The following is a 14,351-nucleotide window of genomic DNA, read 5'->3' as shown; positions in this document are numbered from 1 at the left end:
AGCTGCAATCTTGAAATGGGCCCCGTAATTTTAGGTAATTATCTACTTCTCTGCTACTTCGATTCTCTCTCTTCTTCTCCTCTTGAAGGACCATTCTATTTCCAGTTCATTTTCAGTCGTGAAACCTAAGAAATCTCTGATTAAAGTTTAGTAAAAATAGCAGCAACCAGATAAATTTGGAAAGAATTTCACCAATTATCCAAATTTTAAAAATGGGTCAATCACCGGCTAATTGCCCTACCACCAAACTTCTTCTCCAACATCGTTTTCTTTCAGTCTCATCTATCTAATTCTCTTTACTCCATCTCAATAGCTAAAGCCACATTAACTTTCTCTTCTTCACTCCAGGTTTTAGCTTTCATTTGTTCCAGTCCGACCCTTCTTCATTCTTTCGCTGATTTGGTGAGAGATGAAGCAATTGGTATTGCAGCAGTCGCCGGAATAATAGCTTCAGAGGAAATTTAGAAGGGTTGGGTTGTCCAGTAAAAATGTTATGCTCCTTAGTATTGAACCTGGCTTGGATTAGGATTTGGACCGAAGGGTCTCGAAGGAATTTTTCTAATTGATCGCCGGAGTAGAACGGAGTAGAACAACGTGGAAAAATAGGCATGAGGGTATTTTGGTCATAAAAATTATAATTTGTCCTTAATTAATCTTATTAGATACCACAGGGGAGGCTGATGCAAAATGTCCATTTATTCGGATTAAAAATGACATAGATCAAACCTCAGGGGGTCCAGATGAAAATTACCCATTTTTTACTAGTTGGTATCCCCATAGATTCTTTTGCAATGGTTTTGTTATTCAAAGACCTTGACCTAAAGCTAAAGTTGAATATTTCAAATATTTCAACTCTACAGTGAAATTCATGTTAGTTTTTCAATATTTCTTTTCTTTATCTTACAACTATAAGAGATTTCAGTATTGGAAAAGAATTTATAGTTATGTACTAAATCTATTTTCTATTTAACTATTTAACAATAGAGAATGCTATATGACAACATAACACAGTAACTTGACTTACTTTAAAAAAAAAAAATCAGAAAAATTAGATGATTAGTTACGTTTAGGGGTCCAAATCGGTTAACTTAGGAGTTCTAATGGGATCCGGTGCATTAGTGGTAAAGCAGCTTGGTTCGCTTAAGTAAGGTTTCGGTATTGAATCCTTGTGGATGCAAAAAATCCCCGCTGGGAGACTCACCCACCACAGCCAGGTGTGCGACGTGGGTCGAACACCGGTTTATAAACCGGAGTTGGCAAACCAAAAAAAAAAAAAGAACAATTTTTAGGAATTGAATAAAGTCCATGGATTCTATCCTAAGCATAAAATTGATGAAATTTGAGGATTTATGTAGAGTAATCCGTTGAAATTCTATAAATTTGAGCCTAACCAAATAATTAATTTTTAAGCAAATTGTACTGGCACCCCAAAATTGAGGTTTTAAAGCACGGAAAAAAATCGTCTGCTGTGCACAGCAGTGCATCACCACAACGCGCCACATGGAATATGCTAAACAAATTGCTAAGATTAAAAATCTAATTTTAAGTGAAGGGAACCAGTTTTGAGACCCATTTACTAAATATCCACCCATTTCTAGAAACCCAGTTCAAACACGTTTGGGAGTCCGTCCTCCATCTTCATCCTCTGGTTGAGAACTCAATAATGAAAACAAGGTTAACAGCAAAGAAGAACAACAATATGCTGTAAAGTGTGCACAGAATTTTTCCTTCTTCTTTTTCCTTTTCTTTTGGGCACTCAATAGGCTGGAACAATATGTTTTCTAAGTTCTCTGATGTGCTTTTCTGACTCATAATGAATATGTTGAAAGAATTCTATAAAGAATGCGGTATAGGATCTGGATTTTCCTTATCCATCACATTTAAGGAAGCGTATGTGGGAAAGAAAAAAACGAACCTGCCAGATCTGCGCTGCAGATGTTGGAGCGTTTTGGGTTTATGCTGTTTTTTATTTTCTTTTTTCACATTGGGTGCTTTTACCATTGAAGATGATTTTAGGAATACAATGTCATTTAGGAGAAGAAATGAAGAGAAGCAATGAAGAAAAGAGCTCTAAAAGAGTAACAGCAGGAAGAAGAAAGAAACAGGACAGAAACGATGGAGGAAAGGGAAGTCAAGGAGTTGAAGAAGTGAGCTTTTACGAATATAAGCAAACGGGTTTCAAAATGGGCGGGTATTGAATAAATGAGTCTTAAAACTGGGTCCTTCACTTAAAATCAGATTTTTAATCTTAGCCATTTGTTTAGCATATTCTATATGGCACACTGTGGTGGTGCACTGCTGTGCACAACAGAGAGATGCGCACAGCAGATGATTTTTTCCCTTAAAGCACTGACACCCTACTTTATGTTTAAAAAAACACAGACACTCCAATTCATTAAACATATAAGTCCATTTTGTTAGTAAAGCAGTTAACTCACTATTTGTTTTTTCCTTTTAATTCCAAAAATGTCTTTACTAAAATCTGAAGAAAAAAAGAAAAAAAATTCAACAACAATATCTTAATCAAATAACTCTTGTTGGGAGAAGAAATTTTTTTTTTAGATAAATGAAAATAAGATTTTTAAAAAGATATAATAATCTTTGCGATAATATAACTAACTATTGAAACATAATATGAATTTGTGTTTTTCAAATAAAACTGAGGCGTCCGTCCCAAAACTTACGTTTGATTTTGTGGAATCAAATTTTCCCTGCGATTTCTCTAAGGCTGCGTTTGTTTGCAAAGGTGGGGTGGGAAAAAAGGAGTGGGAAAAAAAAACATGTGGGTACTACATGTAGTGGGGTGAGGGAGAAGAAAAGGAAAGGAAAGGGTTTTGTGGAAAAGTGATTTTTTACTTTTTCCAACTTTCTCACAAAATCCCACCAAGTATGTGGGGTTTTAAAATAGCATGGGGTGGGAAAGTTGAACTGCCACATCAGCAGACAAGGTTCCTTGATTCAAGGAACCTTGTCTCCCACTTTTCCACCCCAAGCAACCAAACACTCTACCATTTTAGGATTTAAAGGAAAAGTAAGAAATTTACACATTTTTCAAGAATTTTTCCACCCCTTTTTTCCCATTACCCTGTTTGCAATCTTTGAAAAAACCGGATAAGATCTTACCAAAAAAAGAAAAAAAAAAAACCGGATAAGAGATAATCAATCATCTATTAGCTACGATTGGTTGGACCTCCAAAGGGGTGACATAGAGTGTATGGCCGCTTCAGAGTTAGATTCCATTTCCACCATTAACTTCTTCGAAAACCTCCAGAAGACCAGCGCGACTTGCCAAGCGTTCATGATCTTTCTCGATTGCCGTCTAATTGTAGGTTTTGAACTTTTTTCCGGGGTGGAAGCAGTTTCCATGTTTAGCATGATTGCTCACTACTCAAAGTAGCAGTAGTCGTTTATAACTCAATCACGTATCCCAAATTCATCGGAGTCGTGCTAATCATTGGAACCGTAGGGTTCCTTTCTCATCACGCTATAATGATTAAATCAGATGTCCGAACCCGACCGTCGGGTAAGGCCGTCTTTGACTGAGGTCAAAGACTGAACTGAAGGTGAACCCAGTTCGGTATAAATTTTATCCATAACAATAAGAAACGGAAGTATTACATATATCGTCTTTAAGAATCAAAATCCATGACCTCTTCTCTAAGATGCATGAATCTTACCAATTGACCAATCCCGCATTGGCCGAGACTTTATTCTAGTGTTGCCACGTTCAAAGAACCTTATCAATTCCACCCGATAATATTTAAAAAAGGGGGAAAAAATCTTATATCGTACATAGCAATACACCGCCACAAGGTAAGGGTGTCAATTGAGTACCGAAACCGTTTAACCGTACCGTACCGTTCAAAATTCGGTACGGTTCCGATTTTAAGTACTCGTACCGTCGGTATGTACCGAAACCGTACCGAATTGGACCGTACCAAATTAAGAGATATAAATTGTAATTTTACACTTAAAACATTTAACCTTTTCGCTATCCCTAATTCCCTATTTCAAAATTTCGTTTCATCATTCACTCCTCTTCTTAAATTTACTTGTTTTGTCTCTATTAATTAGATTTATTTGCTTTATCGATGTTAATTTCAAATTATATCGATTGTTTGATCACAATTTCATTAGGATTTTAATGAACTAATCATAAAAGTGACACAAGTTCATTCGTACCAAAATTGTATCGCATTAGATACCGTATTTAAACTTGTTTTCTGTACCGATTTAATACCGAAACCGTACCGAATAGTTTTTGTAAATATCGAAACCGTACTGTACCGTTTAAATTCAGTACCGTACGGTTTTATTTTTCGGTATTCAAAGTTAGGTTTCGTACCGAAACCGTACCGATTGACACCCTTACCACAAGGTGATATCAATTGAGAGTAAAAGAACCATTTTAAGTGATTTAAACCTAATGAGACTCATTTAACTTACACCCATCCGTCTATATTTAATATAATTTACATTTTAAAGCGTCTAATTAAAAAACAAATTCACAGAAGAAGGTCCAAGTCCAACAACGGAGATTTTCCGAATAGCAAACCCATCTCCCCCAAAACATCCATTTGATTTTGTGGAGTCAAATTTCCGTGTGATTTCTTCTAAATTTCCCTCTTTACCCTGTTTGCAATTTTTGAAAAAAGCTGATAAGAGATAATCATCTATCAGGCTAATCTCCAAAGCCGGTGATAGAGAGCGTATGGCGGCTTGAGAGTCAAATTCCACACTGAAATACCTTCCCCGAAAACGTCCAGAAGTTGCCAAGCATTAGTTTATCCAATATGACCGACCAGTACCACACAACATTATCGGATCTGACGCAGCCAACAGTACTTTTCTTTGCGAATTTTTAAAAACGATGTTACCGAGGGTTGATTTGTTTGTTCTTCTTTGCGTCAAATCAGCGTCTGCAATTGAGCTTGACCCATGGAAAAAATTGTCAGTTTACTGATAATTTATTGACAAAAAAAGAAAAAAAATGAATCACACCCGTGATGGACATGTATGAACAGAGTGAGATGGATAGCCATACACGACACGACTGTCTCATACTCTAATGTCAGCACGCAAGTGGATGGGGAGAAGATAATAGGCGTTTTCAATTCCATGTGAGATCCATGACTACACGGTTCTCAATGTTGTGAGGAACAAAAAACGACAAAATTGATGACTAAATATTCTAACCCTTGTTTATTAACTAATCCAGTAGGTTAAGCACAGTGGAAAGCTTTTGGGAATGGATATATGGAATTAAAAAATTAGTGTCTGTTTTCGTCCTTTTCTTTTAGTTTGAAAAATTACTGTCTGCAATTTTATCAGTGTCCAGTACAATACTTTCCGATGAAAACAGATCTATAAACCGAGGGAGAGAGTTGGGTCCGTGAGAGGATATATACAGATCTATTTGAGCAACTTTTATCTTCTCTGCTATTCTGCAATTACTACTACTCTTGTTAACTTCCAACTTCATGGCGGCACAAGATTTTCCTTCTTCCTCTTCTTCTGCTTCTGCTAGCTTCAAAACTGAACCTTCTTCTAGTTACGATTACGACGTGTTTCTCAGCTTTAGAGGTGAGGATACTCGCAAAAACTTCACTAGCTTCCTTTACAGAACGTTGAAGAACAAAGGAATCAACGCCTTCCTTGATAGTGATAAACTGTGGACCGGAGAAGCAATTGGTCCAGCCCTCCAGAAAGCCATCGAGGGTTCCAAGATCTCGATCCCTGTTATCTCTCAAGGTTACGCGGATAGCAAATGGTGCCTTCGGGAACTTGCTCAAATAGTTCAGCGCCACATATCCAATAAACAAATAATCATACCCATATTCTTCTACGTTGACCCATCGGATGTTCGGAAACAGACTGGAAGTTTTGAGAATGCGTTCCTGAAATACCAGGAGGAGATTTTTGAGCCCAAGGAGGTAGAGAGTTGGAGGGAAGCTTTGGGAGTGGTAGGGAATTTGAAAGGAGAAGTTCTCGACGACACCAGGTAAGTCTCCATCCCACAAATTCTTTCATAATTAAGGCAGTCTCATTATCATATCTTGTACTTAAATTACCCACTTAATTATAATTTCTTCAGACCGTTTCATTTTCATTTTCATTCATCCGTTAGAGTTATAATTAATTTTACTTATTGCATTTCAAAAAATTCTTTCAATTTTACAGGGATCAAGCAGAGTTGGTTGAATTAGTTGCCAAAAGGGTTCTAAGTGAATCAGTCAGAAGCACGCGCTTGGCTGAGTGTGAGTACCGTATTGACATGGACTCCAGAGTAAACGGTCTACTATCCTTAATAGATATTGGCTCCAATGATGTCAAATTCGTGGGGATTTGTGGTTCCGGTGGTATCGGGAAGACGACTCTAGCCAAGGCGGTTTATAATGGCATATTTTCAACCTTTGATAAACATTGTTTTCTTTCAGATGTTAGAGAACGAGCGGCACAATTCAATGGTTTGGTGTCTTTGCAGAAGCAACTCTTGAAGGATATTTTCAAAGAAGACTTTGACATAGAAGATTCTCATAAAGGAAAAAGATTGATCCAAGAAAGAGTTAGCAAAGAAAAAGTTTTTCTTGTTCTTGATGATGCAGATGGCAAAGAACAGATCGATGCTTTGGCCAGTAAACTCAATTGGTTTGGTCAAGGAAGCAGAGTCATAATTACAACAAGAGACGAGCAAATTTTGAACTCAGCTATAGTGACTGGAGATAAAATATACAGGCCTGAATTGCTGAGTCATGCGTGTTCTCTTCAACTATTCAGTTGGCATGCCTTTCGAAATAGCCAACCTCCAGAAGATTATATGCAACTCTCACATGATGTGGTACGCCATTCTGAAGGATTACCTCTAATTCTAGAGGTATTTGGGTCTTATCTATCCGATGTAGGCGACAAAGATGAGTGGGAAAGTACACTAAAAACGTTGAAAGAGATTCCTCCTAAAGAAGTCCAACGGAAGCTTAGGATAAGCTATGACAATTTGGAAAACGGTTATCAAAGAGACATATTTCTTGATGCTGCTTGCTTTTTCATTGGATGGGAAAAAGAAATTGTAATTTCCATATGGGAAGCCTGTGGTTATCATCCAAAATCAGCAGTATCCAGATTAATAAAAAGATCCCTTCTAAAGTTTGATGCCAAATACTTGGTGATGCATGATCACATTCGAGACATGGGGAGAGAAATTGTCTTAGAAGAAAGCCGCTTAGATCCAAGTAAGCGTAGTAGGCTATGGTCTTATAGCGACATTGTGGAAGTATTAGAAGGACATAAGGTAACACCTAAACACATCTCTCTCTCTCTCACGTGTGTGTACACAAAGTATGCATACTCCTTTTCTTGTTTGGTAGATGCAAAATATGCATACATGTGTGGAGACACGATGCCAAAATACACAGTAATTGAGGATAATAAAGGCATGACAAATTGAACAACACTTCCAAGTTTGAAAAATAATGCTATATTTGGATAATGATTTGCATGCACTCCTGTGGTTATATATGATGCTCTAACTTGAATGTAAATCCTATATTTTTACAATTAGATTAGATACATGACTTCATTAGAACCGTTCACTTGGAATCAATTATGGCATGTACCTTATTGTATTAGTATAGGATCTAAACTCTCTAAGTTACATTGTTTGCACCATTATTACTACCCTCTTTTCTAAGGCCTGTTATCCAATAACGTCCATTTAATTGAGTTATTTTCTTTTATAGGAAGCACAAACAATAAAAGGCATGAGCGTCTCCTTTGCTTCAAGGTCGCCTATTAATTTAACTATGGAGTCTTTGAAGATGATGCCCAATTTGACGTTTCTTAATGTTATGAATTTTGGGATTTTATGTCCCAATTTATATCATAGGAGATTAGTTTGTCTCACCCTATCATACCAAGACTATAATCAACTTTGGAATGTCAGGCCTTCAGATGAACATAAGGTATATTACTCAACTTTTTCTTTCTCCTTTTAATAACATTGAGTTTAATAGATTGTAATATATGTATGTTTTCTCTTTGTTTGACAGCGGTTTCAAAATTTGAAAATTCTCAAGGTTTCAAAGTGTAACTCGCGATCAAAGTGCATAGAATTTTCATGGTTTCCTTCCTTGGAACAATTATACTTCGTTGGGTGTTCTTCATTGGATAAGTTAGACGTGTCCATTGGGCAGTTGATTCAACTCAAAAGTCTTATTTTCACATGGTGCAGATTTCTTAACAAGTTGCCTGACTCCATTGGTGATTTAAGATCGCTACAGAAGCTTGATTTGTCGGAGACAAGAATAGAAGAACTCCCAAAAAGCATTTCTAGGATGAGTTCTCTAAAAGAGCTTATTTTAGAATCATGTGCATCACTCAAGAAGTTGCCAGACTCCATTGGTGATTTAAGATCGCTATTGAAGCTTGATTTGTCGAAGGCAAGAATAGAAGAACTCCCAAAAAGCATTTCTAGGATGAGTTCTTTAAAAGAGCTTATTTTAGAATCATGTGAGTCACTCAAGAAGTTGCCAGACTCTATTGGTGATTTAAGATCGCTACTGAAGCTTGATTTGTCGAAGGCAGGAATAGAAGAACTCCCAAATAGCTTTTCTAGGATGAGTTCTTTAGAAGAGCTTGTTCTGGTGTCGTGCAAATCACTCAAGAAATTGCCTCAGTCAATTGGAGATCTAAATTCTTTAGTGAAGCTTGATTTGGTATGCTCAGGAATAGAAGAACTTCCAGACAACATTTGCAAGATGAGTCCTCTCAAAGAGCTTTTGCTTCAAGGATGCAGATCACTTAAGAAGTTGCTGAATCAATTGATAATATTGTAAAAATTCAACTCACCCTTGACTTGTCGAATCTTGGAATAGAAGAAGTGCCAAATAGCATTTGCAGGATGAGTTCTCTCAAAGATATTAGTTTCTCGCATTGCAATTCACTCAAGAAGTTGCCTGAGTCAATTGGAGATTTAAAATCTCTAGTCAATCTTGACTTGTCATGCTCAGGAATTGAAGAACTCCCGAACAATATTTCCAAGATTAGTTCTCTAGAAGAGCTTATTTTAGAATCATGCGAGTCACTTGAGAAGCTGCCAGACTCCATTGGTGATTTAAGATCCTTCTCGAAGCTTGACTTGTCAAACACGGGAATAAAAGAACTCCCGGATAACATTTCTAAGATGAGTTCTCTAAAGGAGCTTATTCTTGTGTCGTGCACATCACTCAAGAAATTGCCTCAGTCAATTGGAGAGCTAAAATCTTTAATAAAGCTTGACTTGTCGAAGACTGGAATAGAAGAGGTGCCAAATAGCATTTGCGGGATGAGTTCTCTCAAGGAGATTAGTTTCTCGCGTTGCAATTCACTCAAGAAGTTGCCTGAGTCAATTAGAGATCTAAAATCTCTAGTCAATCTTGACTTGTCAAGGTCAGGAATTGAAGAACTCTCGGACAATATTTCCAAGATTAGTTCTCTAGAAGTGCTTAGTTTAGAAGTATGCATGTCACTCAAGAAGTTGCCAGACTCCATTGGTAATTTAAGATATATATCGAAGCTTAACTTGTGGACGACAGGAATAGAAGAACTCCCAGAAAGCATTTCTGAGATGTGTTCTCTAAAAGAGCTTATTCTTGTTTCTTGCAGATCACTCAAGAAATTGCCTCAGTCAATTGGAGATCTAGAATCTTTAGTAAAGCTTGACTTGTCATTCTCAGGAATAGAAGAACTTCCAGACAACATTTGCAATTTGAGTCCTCTCAAAAAGCTTTTTCTTCGGGGATGCAAGTCACTCTTGAAGTTGCCAGACTCCATTGGTAATTTAATATCCTTACTTGGAGCTTGACTTGTATGACACGGGAATAAAAGAACTCCCGGATAGCATTTCTAGGATGAGTTCTCTAAAAGAGCTTATTCTTGTGTCGTGCACATCACTCAAGAAATTGCCTCAGTCAATTGGAGATCTAAAATCTTTAGTAAGGCTTGACTTGACGGTCTCGGGAATAGAAGAACTCCCGGACAGTGTGCCGGGATGAGTTCTCTAGAAAAGCTTATTTTAGACTCATGTGTGTCATTTAAGAAGTTGCCAGACTCCATTGGTGATTTAAGATCACTACTAGTGCTTGATTTGTCGGAGACAGGAATAGAAGAACTCCCGGATAGCATTTCTAGGATGAGTTCTCTAAAGAAGCTTTGTCTTGTGTCGTGCACATCACTCAAGAAATTGCCTCAGTCAATTCGAGATCTAGAATCTTTAGGAAATGTTGACTTGTCATACTCAGAGGTTGAAAGATCAAGTACTGTTCCTGACAAACAAAAAGAGGAGGAAGAAGAAGAAGATAGGAATAACGTCCCTACAGTAGATTTCTTGAGTCATTCAGGATCGATCTTTTATGTTGCCTGAGTTCAACTCATTCAACAACAAACAATGGATTTGGAGCTGGAGAGGTTTTTATTCTTCTGGAAAAATGTTGGTGGTTATCCCCATGTACATGCAGGTCAGTTGAATCTTCATGTGGTCTAATCTAACCTTTTAATTTGCTTTTATCAGCTAAACAAGAAAAAGAAATTCTAATCTTATAACCATGAAAGAAAAACAAACACTGTGATTATTTTTGGACTTTTACTCGACCAAACCAAATGGATGAATAAGGTACACAACTGTATGTGAAATACACTTGAGTAGGCAGCAAGTTAGTGTAACTACTAAAATATCTTTTGTTCATGGAATAGTTGTAGAAGGTCACCCATGGATTTCAGCCATGATTCCCAAGTTTTAGCTATATAGAAAGAATGTGTCTTGGATGAAACATGGGGATTGGTTCGAGATGTTATTATGTCTCATTATGATAATCTTTTCTCTCATTTTAAGTATGTTTTGATTTAATTCTGTAGGAGATTAATATATTCAAGCAGCATGAATCTGGGTATGGATTATATTGATTGGGGCATCACTAAATGAGGAAAGGTTTGTCTCAATAAATGGAGTTAAATGGCTGCAGAGCTATTGAGAAACAGCTGAGGTCTTCTCATTCATTCATGATCCAGGAGACTAACCTTAAGATTCTCAAATTTTATTTGTTCTATTCTTTCAAAGGTAAGTCATCTTAATCCATGGTTTTATCTTCCTTAGAACCAAGCAGGGGTTGCTAGATGCGATCCATCCTATTTATTTTTTCTTGTTTGCAGATCATGACCAAGAACGGTTTTGTGAATATGTATCGGACAACTGAAGATGGATGGATGGAAATGTGGAATGATGTAGCTGGCCCATTTCAAATATATCAACGTAAACAATGGTCTTCAAAAATAGTGATGATAACTTATTGATTACTAGTAAAGTTTTAGGTCAATGTTAGCTGTTGTGCTCGTGTGGTTAAATTCAAATATAACCCTCTGTTACAGGGACTTTGCTATTGTTCGCGTGGTTTTAGCCAGTGGGTTGCAGGTGAAGTCGGGACTTAGCTCACTGATCCGGTAATAAGTTATAACTACTTAACACTTGCTAGCATTTTTCCATCTCTTTTACTTCCAAAAATATAAACTTTCTTGTTCATGTAGTAACCTCTAAGAACTCCACAATTGTTGGATTTGAAATCTATCCAACTTTAAGGGTGCACCAGGGTTCAAGGCTTTGGCCACTGAACAATTTGGGGTGGGTCATAATTTACGTAGCTTTACTTTGCTTTGCAAAGAGGTTATTTCTAGACTTACCCTATGGACACTTGATCATACTGACAATCTATCCAACTGAAATGGTAACAGACATGTCTCAGAAAGTTTTCATTGAAAAATTATCTGTTGAGTCTTGATGAACCCTTTTTCCTGCAAACAATGTACAAATAGCATATAACCATCAAAGCAAAAACAAAAGGTACGATCAAATTAAACAGCTAGGGCAACCCTGTTTAACACATTCTTGCCTCTAAAATACTTTGCTTAATATCTGGATTTATTAGCTCGAAAATTTTCTTATATGCTGTTTAAAGGGAGATACGTTAATGAAATAGAAGCTAAATTCAGTTTTTTTGGATATTGATTTTTATATTAGGTGTCGAGCAAGGTTCACATAGACTCTATCCAATTTCTGTCCAGATGAGCAAAGAGCAATTCCGTATGTGTGATTTGTAATGACTGATTCATGGCATCCTTTCAATTTGTGGTGTGGAGTTCAAATTTCCTCGGAGAGGTGACTATTTTTTGTGGGAACTACGACCGACTCTATTTTGTATGGCAAAATCTAGCTCCTTTCATCTACAATTCTGGGGTGACATAAGGCAAATCGAAATGAACACGTACAATCTCATCACAAACCTTGTAAGAAGGTGGTACACACCCAATAAGCAAAGCTCTTGAGTTTAATTTGGATCAAAGAAGGGTCAAATGTATCAAGCCTTAACCCTTTGCAGGGTGTTGCCATCCTCTTTTCTTTTAATTCATAACTATGATATTACTGAAAATAAATTCTTTTGGTCAGGATAATCATTTCCTAAGGGAATTGGTAGAAAATTCACAATAGAACAATTGGTTGTTGTAATTTCAGTTTTCTTGCATCTCTACTGCAAAATTTCAAAGCGGCAAAGGTGGATCAACGCATATTAGACACAGTGCTTTTAGTTTCTACTAGCTGCTGCCTGTTAGAATTGTACAACTTGTGTTGTTTAAGATTTTTGCCAGGGCCTTGAGCAGATCTCTTTAGAAGGATTTTTGGTAAGTAGGCAAAAGCCTCCTATTTGCCTCCTACTATGCTCTTTCATCTAGGTAAAATGGTGAGGGCCGTGATGGTTAAAGGTCGTCGATACATTGCACAAAGTGATCTTTGAACTAGTTGTGGAGTACTATTTGAGAACATCTTTAGGGAGTTTCAGGTTTGAGAGTTTGAGCTGAGAGGGGGTGTAAAAGGGTATTCGGGTTTGGATATAGGGTTGAGTATAAGTTTGATTAATTCCCAAGTATTACATATATAATTGTTCTATTTTTTTGTCCTACCTAATTATTCTTTTCATTCAATGTGAAGAAATTTCGATTATGCCCATAAAAGTCGGCATAGCCGAACATCATATAAATACTTAACGTTCATGGATTTGCTTCAATCATTTTTTTATGTGTTGGACAAATTTCCATTAAGAAAACTAGCTTGGTCTTGAATTGATGGCTCAACCGGGTGTATGACCTTCGATCGAAATTATCCAAGTTGACCGAGGGACTCAATGCTACATCCTCAAGATGATGAAAAGTGGTAGGTTGGAAATGAAGCTCAGGAATTCTCGGAACCATAAATGGTGAGGACTGAAGATCTAGCATGGTATCCACCTCAAGTTAGATACTTGGTGCCATATTCTCTACGAATGGTGCATCACCCGAGGTATTTGTTGCAAAGGTTATAGTAGCCGATATATTAGGCTGTAACCAATGCCTATTCGCATTTCACATGTTAGACAGAGAGGAGATCTAGGCCAACTTGCAAGATCCAACGATAATCCTACCTTAGGTTATGCTTTATAAACCCTCAACGCACCTCAGTCATAGGAAACACAATTAGTATGCTTGGGTTCTGAGCCCTTTACACTTATAATTGACCAATTGATAAATTTATAATAGACTGATAATTTTGCCGAGTCTTGCTTAATTTAATGCTTTATCTTTTTTTTTTTTTTGGGGTAAAATAATGGTGTATCATTCCTATTCTCTTTTTCGGAAAAAAATTCATCAATGTCGAGGATTTTCAAAGGAGCAAGAAAGATAAATCATTCTTAATCATGTTATTACAAAGATTTTCGTTAATCATTCTTAACCGTTCATCATCTTGGTCATGAAATACGTTTCTGCTTTTAGTCTTCTCTTGTCTTTGTGATTGCATCTTATGATTTCAGTCCTTCATTCGAGTTACATTGTTGCTTTGGTGTTACTGATGCGTGTCAATTTTCAAATAATTAATGAGTTGATAGAATTTTTTTTTCTTCTGATTTTAAGTGTTAGTTGAGAAATTGAAACCTTGTTGTTTCCTTGGAAGGATGCAACCCACTACATACATGAAGGCATTTCGCTGTCCTTAGAAATAAATCCTCTGATTTTGACAATACAAGAAGGTGAAATCACATAGGCAAGTGTACTTCCGGATTTAATTGATTGGCCAAATTCCCAAGTTGATTATGATCTCTTGTTTATCAAGTAGTTCCTTCACATTTAGTTACAGGAGGTACTGCCATACACTCAGCAATCAATAGTTCAATACTTAGTGTTCATGTGGTGTTTTTGCCACTACATGAGGTTATTGCCAATTGCTTAAAGATGGTATATGAAGTTCAACCCGCCATGCTAACCCAAACTCTGCTTTGGAGGTTCATTTGTGCTTCTTC

At 36.9% G+C, this 14,351-nt stretch overlaps 2 protein-coding genes and 1 long non-coding RNA gene across 3 annotated transcripts; all 3 read left to right on the top strand.

Moving 5' to 3' along the window:
- Positions 1-5,343: 5,343 nt before the first annotated feature.
- Positions 5,344-8,831, top strand: LOC149003055 (disease resistance protein L6-like). The gene is made up of 4 exons (XM_089138801.1): positions 5,344-6,001; positions 6,181-7,288; positions 7,737-7,958; positions 8,046-8,831. The coding sequence occupies exons 1-4, from the start codon at positions 5,481-5,483 to the stop codon at positions 8,829-8,831; spliced, it is 2,637 nt and encodes an 878-aa protein (XP_088994927.1). The 5' UTR covers positions 5,344-5,480.
- Positions 8,832-8,873: 42 nt separating this feature from the next.
- Positions 8,874-9,838, top strand: LOC149003054 (uncharacterized). The gene has a single exon (XM_089138800.1). The coding sequence runs from the start codon at positions 8,897-8,899 to the stop codon at positions 9,836-9,838; it is 942 nt and encodes a 313-aa protein (XP_088994926.1). The 5' UTR covers positions 8,874-8,896.
- A 196-nt stretch (positions 9,839-10,034) lies between these two features.
- Positions 10,035-13,126, top strand: LOC149003053 (uncharacterized). The gene is made up of 4 exons (XR_016170269.1): positions 10,035-10,490; positions 10,888-11,281; positions 11,398-11,469; positions 12,044-13,126. It is a non-coding gene; the product is annotated as an uncharacterized LOC149003053 (long non-coding RNA).
- The last annotated feature ends 1,225 nt before the right edge of the window (positions 13,127-14,351 follow it).

The sequence above is a fragment of the Hakea prostrata genome, chromosome 10, assembly GCF_041222555.1.
Source record: "Hakea prostrata isolate BN-2017 chromosome 10, UWA_Hpros_2, whole genome shotgun sequence".
Classification (NCBI taxonomy): Eukaryota; Viridiplantae; Streptophyta; class Magnoliopsida; order Proteales; family Proteaceae; genus Hakea; species Hakea prostrata.
Note: the sequence above shows the minus strand (reverse complement) of the source record. Positions and strands in the feature narration are given on the sequence as shown.

Coding starts and splice junctions, on each gene's coding strand:
- LOC149003055 (XM_089138801.1), top strand. CDS start 5,481: ATGGCGGCACAAGATTTTCCTTCTTCCTCTTCTTCTGCTTCTGCTAGC. Junction 6,002..6,180: donor GAAGTTCTCGACGACACCAG/GTAAGTCTCCAT, acceptor TCAATTTTACAG/GGATCAAGCAGAGTTGGTTG. Junction 7,959..8,045: donor GGCCTTCAGATGAACATAAG/GTATATTACTCA, acceptor TTTGTTTGACAG/CGGTTTCAAAATTTGAAAAT.
- LOC149003054 (XM_089138800.1), top strand. CDS start 8,897: ATGAGTTCTCTCAAAGATATTAGTTTCTCGCATTGCAATTCACTCAAG.